The sequence below is a fragment of the Gavialis gangeticus genome, unplaced genomic scaffold (assembly GCF_001723915.1).
Source record: "Gavialis gangeticus isolate Ggan-Ray unplaced genomic scaffold, GavGan_comp1, whole genome shotgun sequence".
Lineage (NCBI taxonomy): Eukaryota > Metazoa > Chordata > Crocodylia > Gavialidae > Gavialis > Gavialis gangeticus.
In genome coordinates, this window is record NW_017729006.1 from 46,485,402 (window position 1) to 46,492,944 (window position 7,543).

Below are 7,543 nucleotides of genomic sequence, written 5' to 3' on the forward strand. Positions count from 1 at the left end.
CAGTGCTCCTCACTCCCCCTACTATTGCCCCCCAGCTGTTGATCCATCCTCCCCCACACCCCATTCCTCCCTGCTCCCCCTTCCACCACAACAGACTTACCAGCTGCATGCAGCTATATCAGAAATCAGACTGGCATTGGCCAATATGCATCCTTAAATATCAACTATCAGTATCAGTGCCCAAAAGTTCTATCGGTGCACCACTATCCTTTTTCATAGCTTCATATAAAACTATAAAATTGGAGTTGTATATTGTATTTTGAGATTACTTTGCCTTTATCATTTTTTAGTCCCTTGCTTTTTTATGTTCAGTAAACATCCAAAATATTGTTTTGCAGTGCCAGATATTACTGATCCATCATCCTTTTTTCAGGGAGAATATAATGCAATAAAGCTATGTAAGTGTATTTGTTAATTTTATTATTTTAAACTGGAGGTTGGTTGGCAGCAGTGTGAGGCAAAAATGTTCTCCACATCACTGCAACACCATTTAATATACGGTAACTGATTTTCTTCAGTTTGTCCTCTACTAGGGTCAACAAAGCCGCTTTCATCAAAATGTTACTTTCCTGCTTAAAGACAACGATAATGCATTTAGCAAACAGATTTTATAAACAATTTTATTTTAAGTTCCACATTATGATTTTTGTTTACGACAAACATTGTTGCAACAGTTTCCATTAAAACAAACAGAAGTAAACATTTTAAGTAAATGCATAAGTTCCATCTCTTCAATATACTGTATTCATAGGACCAGGTCCTTGGGGATGTGATGCAAGATATATGTTGAAACAGTAATGGAGGTCTGTGAGCCACTGCTCTTGGACTTCACCAGTCTTCAGTGTCTGGGGACAAAACAGAAAACACGATGAAAACCTCAAGTGACCCAAAACATTTTATTGATAATACTCACGAGCTTCAGTTTCTTACCTGTATGTTTTTAGGCTAACCAGCCACTCCCTTACAAACAAGAACTCACAAGTATCCTAACCATTCGTACCATCCATAATTCTTACATACCACAGGTTCCCTCATTTGCAGAGGTGTGCCCCACGTTGGGATGCAGCAATGCAATATGTGCATCTGGGAAATTCCCTGTCAAGGGATTTCCAGAGCAGGCCTATACAAACAGGGGCCCCGGAAGCCCTGGGAGCACTTGCTTGGGGTTTGCAGAGATATGCCATGAGCCAAGGCATGGCAGCATGATGCATGCATCCAGGGGATCCTCTGTTATGGGATTCCAGGGGACCAGACCTACAAGCAGGGAACCTAGTAAGCAGGCACTCCTGGGGCTTCAGGGACTCAATCCCAAGTTGGAGTACTGCATCCAGTTCTGGGCACCATACTTCACGAGGGATGTGACCAGCATCGAGAGGGTCCACAGGAGGGCCACACGCATGATCCGTGGTCAGCAGGGCAGGCCCTACGAGGAGAGGCTACGAGACCTGAACCTGTTCAGCCTCCACAAGAGAAGGCTGAAAGGGGATCTGGTGGCCGTCTATAAACTGGCCAGGGGAGACCAGTAGGCAATGGAAGAGTCCCTGTTCTCCCAAACACTATTGGGAGTAACAAGGAATAACGGCCGTAAGTTGACTGACAGTAGATTCAGGCTAGACATCAGGAGGCACTACTTCACAGTCAGGGTGGCTGGGATCTGGAACAACTTCCAAGGGAAGTGGTGCTCGCTTCCACCCTGGGGGTCTTCAAAAGGAGGCTAGTCACCTAGCCGGGCTCGTTTGATCCCAGTACTCTTTCCTGCCATGGCAGGGGGTCGGACTTGATGATCTGCTCAGGTCCCTACCAACTATGAAACTAAGATAAAAGGCCTAGAAGGCAAGTTGTACAAGGAAAGGTTGAAAGACATGGGTACAGTTAGCCTGGAGAGGTGGAAATTGCAGGACAGGAGGATATGGTAACAGTTTTCAAATATTTAGAAGTTTGTCATAAAGAGGGATAACAACTGCTCTTTGCCATGCAGAGCAGGACTCAAAGTAGTAAGTTTAAACTGCAGCAACGAAAATTGTAATTGGAACTCAAGAAACGCTTCTTAACTATATAGGAAAGGCAGGACAATGGAACAAACTGTCTAGAGAAGCAGCTGAATCTCCTTTGAGAGCCTCTTACTTTTCAAGGACAGGCTCAATGGCCATTTATCAGAGACAGTTTAGGATCAATTCATCCTCCATCTGTGCAGGGGGTTGGACTAGATGACTGCTGAGATCACTTTTAACCTTATGATTTTAACTTACTCTGCTCAAACCTAGTAAGGTATATGAGACCATCTACTTCCTATAACACCTACAGCAGCAGAAGGGATGTGGTCACACCACACACAAATCCTGTCAGTAGCCCCTCTGGATAGTAGCAGCTAGTGCATCCATTATAACCAGCAATATTTTAGGGACAGGATCAGCACGGTGTACACCATTCCAGAATTAGCCAGAAGGCTGAGAGGGGATCTGGTGGCCGTCTATAAACTGGCCAAGGGAGACCAGTAGGCACCACAGAAACTGACACCACAGAAACTGCCCTCTCTCAACAGCTGCTTAGGCAGAGATGCAAGTTATATGTACTGGACCGCTGACTAAGCACAATAACAACTTGGGAAGATATGTCCTGATTTGATGCTGTTCTGTAACTCAGGAAAAGAAAGTCACTGAAATGATCAGGTTCCTTTTTTTTTTTTTTTAAACCAATAACTAAATAAAAGAGTTTAGCAAATCTACTGTTTCATTCTCAGCTTGTGGCCTGGCCCTGTTCTGTGCGCATCAAGTGCAGTCCCTTGTATAGGAAGCCACTGAATGTAACAGAAATAACTGACCTCTAAAGCGCTGTCATTCAGTAGATCTTGATACACAACAAACCCCTTGTTTGGCTGATGTTCACCATGGCTGCAGCATAAGGACAAGACTGCCCTAAGACAACTCCCATGAGTGAGAGAGCCAGAGCTCTGCTACCTACAAAGAGACTATTGTACAGTAACAGTAGCTGCCCTCCTGTCATTAACAGTTAGACACACAGTGGCTTTCGCTCATTTCAGCAGCAGCTGGGGAGGCAGGTCATCACTGACAAGTGGTACACGTTCAGAAACACAAATCCCTACTATGTGGGCTGCTATTCAAGGTACAAAGAAGGCAACTCTGGATTGCAACTTTGACTCTACTGGCCACTTTCTAGATGACTCTTGCATGTGGTCCAAATTAGTCTTGCATACAGATATTTTAAGTTTATTCTTTCTACTAGATTGTAATGAATAGCCAGCCTACAGCACGGGTGCCACAAGTGGCACAAGCATCCTCTGTTTGTGGAATGCAGCAGACTGAGGAGGGGACAAGCAGCACAGCAGCAGATAGGGCAGGAACCAGAAAGCAGAGCAGCAGACCAGGTAAAGAAAAAGGATCAGAATGGCACTCAGACAGTGTGAGGCTAATTTGTGGTACACCTGTCAAAAAGGTTGGCCTCCATTAAAATACAATATCCTTGAAGTCCCCTGAGGAAAAAAAAAGTTTCATACCATCATATCCTTGATAATCTGTTGCACCAGAAGTTCATTTGTTACCATGTGACTTCTGAGCTGCCCATGCTGAATTAGCAAGCGAAGCAACTGAGCAATGACTGGCAGTTCTTCTCGACACACTCTGCTCACTTGGAGACTCTGCAGCATCAACCTCAAGACTCGCGGTAGGAGTGCTAGCATTGAAATACATGATCCCCACAGCACATCCCTGAAGAGAGGGTAAGTGACAGTCAGTGAGCCAGGACTGGAAGAAGATAACAAACATAGAAACACCTCTGATATATACTCCCACTTACCTTCACATCTGTACAATAAAGGTGATCACCCAACTAAAATGAACAGTTTCATTGTAATTTTTACCCATACACACATTGACATTTATAAATGGGATTCTGGAATTTAAGCTGAATCCAAACAAGGAAATATTCCACAAATTTTGCATATTACTCAGAAGAGAATATACATTTAATTTAGCCCTGCATCTTGCAAATACCAAAGAAGCCTTCATGGGATATTTATGCTACTTGGTTAAGCAGGGAATGAGTGTGTGTCTAGTTTTCACCATACAGAAAGGTAACTATTACCTGTTGCATTTAAAAGGTACAAAAAACTGTGGTGTTTATGCAATTATATGAATTAGTAATTAAATAATACTACTATCTAAGAAACCTGCTTATTTATGGAATTTCTCCAACTTAATTGTGAAGCTACTGCTTATTTTACAGTTTATTTTTATGCTATTGTCCAGCAATTACAAGAAACACTTAAGTTGCATTTAAATAGTTTACTATGGAAAACTAAAAAAAAAAAATGCATTCCACCCACAGATATAAACATATTTGCATGAGTTAAATACAACAACGTGCTGTTTTTCTGAGTAAAACTAAATTTCCAAATTTTGTAAATTATGTCTGAGAAGCTTTGCTAAAGCTCAATATTCTAGCTAGTTAAGAGTACAGACTAATTAAAAGCACTAGTTTCTTAAAACAATGACTTTCTAAATCCAAGAATTTTAAGATGCACTTTCAGTGTTCCTAATGAAGCCAATGGCTAAATCCAAAGATTAAGGTATCTTTCTAGGACCAGGATACAGACCTGCAATAACTGCAACAAGCAAAACCTTTGAAGAAACAGTACACAAGGAGGGTTTTTCCCAAATCCAACAATTATTTCCGGATAAGCATGAAAAGTGCGCCAAGCGCAAAGTTCTGTTTTTTCATTATAGTTGCAAGTCATAAATGACGGACAACATCTTTAAGTCATCAGATAACAGGCATTACCTCTTCTGTATATGTTCTGCATCCTCTTTGTCTAGAGTTAGGAGGAAGTAAAGCAGGCTGTAACAGCAAGAAGCCAGAAACTTGTGCAGATTTTCACTTAAAATGCAGGCTTGATCCAGGAGCTTATTTATAGCACACAAGATGGATCCGGCTGTGCTATCAGGTATTACAGCCATTCCAACCTATGAGATAAACAAGTTCATTACCTCTCGTACAATCTTTTGCTGACATAAGCATGGCTAGTGTAGAAGACTTCCCTTCCACAGTACGACAATACCAGTTTACTTCCCATTCAAATTAACACACTGAGCAACATTTTAAAAAAAAAACCACCTTTATTTTCCCTTATGGAAAGACTCCCATGTTAATTTGAGAGTAAGAAAAAATAAATCTAAATATGCAATAACAATTAAACAAGGCACTGCCATTTTTATTGTACTTGCAAGCAAAGAATTTGCAATAAGGATGAGCAAAACAAAAACGGTGGCTTACTCGCATTACTTCTGTACGTGTGCCTGTCTGCACGCGCGTGTATTGTTTTGGAAGAATACTGTGCACTAAATGGAAGCCCGGACAATCACTTTTTTCTTCCACTCAAAATCTCTCAAATCAAAAAGCCCAGCACTAAAATCATCCCCATCAAGACCTGTACAGGGCTTTGCTGGAGCACTGGCACTCTCAAGCACACAAGTCCTACAAGCACACACCCTTTCACAGAAACAAATGCCTATTTTTTGCAGCATTTCCAACCTAAAAACTGAGAAAATAGTATCTAAAAACCAAACCTGAGAGCTCAAGTGTAAGGTACTAATCTGATCTATAAAGGCAGAGATGTGGGTTTTCCAGAAAATTTTGAACCGGAAAATTTTCCAATGCCCTAAATAGAGCATGATCTGATTTAGCATGTTTATCTGACATATTTAGTAAACAAAACTAAAAAAGTACCTCCGTGTTAATTTTATGTCCCAATAGCCGCAAGTATTTGAACTGAAATATTAGATTAGGAAAAAATTAAATACAGCACACTTAATGTGGTTTAAATGTTATATTGAAACAAACTCAAAGCTTTATGTGGAAAGAAATTATTTTTATTGAAACATTTGTAAAAATGTAAAGACAATACACAATAACATGCACTTCCCTTACATTGTTTGTTTAAATTTAAGGGAAAAAAATGAAGGCACTAAAAACTGTTGACACAAATTTTAGCACACCCAAAGAACTGTGCAACTTATCACACTGCATCTTCTTCACTAATTGTGCTTCTGACCGATTCTCCAGGTGCGTTCATTTGTTAGCCTATTCCTCTTTTTTGTCTCGATTGAGGTGAAAGCCTTCCAGGTCCCTTCACAAGAAGCTGCTGTTGGTGAAATGCTTAGGATCCTTAGAGCAACCCTGGACAACAGTCGGGTGTTAGTGTCCCTTCCACCATGCGAGAGGAGACGTATTCTCTGCTGCCTGTCAAATGGCATCTTTGCTCCTAAGTTTTTCTTTTGCGTGGTAATCGGCAATGTCTGTCATCACCGCTATTTCGTTGCTGTTGGGGACATTCTTAGCTACTTCCATAATTGTATCGAGAGCAGTAGATAATTCATCTTCTGATAAATGTTGTCCTCTGTCTTGAGGATCCAAAAGGTTTGCTGCCAGGTGAACCTGGGTGAGAGCAAAACTCAGATCTCTTAGTAAACATTTGTTCTACTTGTTTTTCAGATAGATGTGAAGAAGGCAAAAGGTCAATTAGATTTTAATTCAGTTGTCTGAATATCTCTGGAATATTTGAAAGATTTGGTGCATCCCCTTCAAGTTTCTTGATGGCTAAACTGAAAACTCCTTGAACTCAAACCCAGAACACACTGTGGTCGAGCATCTGCTTCCAAACGTTCATGGGAATAATCTGGGATACCGTGTCATCTATTCAAGCACGCTGCAAACAGTTCTTTGTGCGCAGCAAACTACATAAACACTTTGTAGCTGAGCCCCGTCTAGTTTCTCCTGGCAATCGAAGCACACTTTCCTTCTCCTGCTTCTCTTTCTGTAATTTCTTCAAAGTCCAATAGGCAACATGATGATTGCTGAATACCTTCACAATCGCTGTGCATTTTGCCAATACTGTCTTCATTGTATTCACACTTACTGTGTCTTTTGTCAGAAGATTCAACCCATGAACAAGACAGCCAAATACTATTGAGGATACTTTGCCTTTAATATTTGCCAGGCAGCTTTCATGTTACTTGCATCATCAGTTACAAGGGCTTGCACCCTGGCAGGACCTGCACTTCCAGTCTCTTCACTCAGTAATTTGACTATGTATTCAACTGTATGACAAGAAGATTGGTAGCAATTGCTTTCAGGAATATCGGTTCAGGTGTTGCTAACAATGTTCAATAAAGGAGTTCCTTGTTTATCAGTCCATCCATCTAACACCAGAGTCGGTGATTCTGCTTGAGCAATCCTTTGGATAATCATTGTTTGAACTCTGTCATACTCTCTAACAGAGAATATAGTAAGTGATAACATGACAGTAACTTATATGATGGGTGAATTAGTTTGTAATGTTCCTTCCAGTATTGATTTTCAGTTATGGAAAGTACCACTTGCAAATATAGCTTGAATTAATGTTCCATCTGCTTTTCCTTGATCTTCTTTTGACATTTTGTCCACAAAGCTTGATAAAAAGCTTGACTGTCTTGAACTGCTACTCATGATGGATCATATATATGGTGACAGTGATCTTGAAAGCGAGGAT

The 7,543-nt window shown here is 40.8% G+C and overlaps 1 protein-coding gene across 3 annotated transcripts in view; it reads right to left on the minus strand.

Moving 5' to 3' along the window:
• Positions 1–602: 602 nt before the first annotated feature.
• The window catches only part of TEX10 (testis expressed 10), a 157,836-nt gene continuing 150,895 nt past the window's right edge, over positions 603–7,543 (minus strand). For 2 of the 3 annotated variants that reach the window (XM_019509169.1, XM_019509168.1), the window contains exons 13-15: positions 4,798–4,979; positions 3,515–3,725; positions 732–845 (exon numbers count right to left, since the gene is read on the minus strand). In XM_019509169.1, coding sequence (XP_019364714.1) covers positions 732–845; positions 3,515–3,725; positions 4,798–4,979 — 507 coding nt within the window. Of the gene's footprint in view, positions 846–3,514; positions 3,726–4,797; positions 4,980–7,543 lie in introns of all 3 variants that reach the window. The other variant, XM_019509167.1, reaches the window with a different exon arrangement.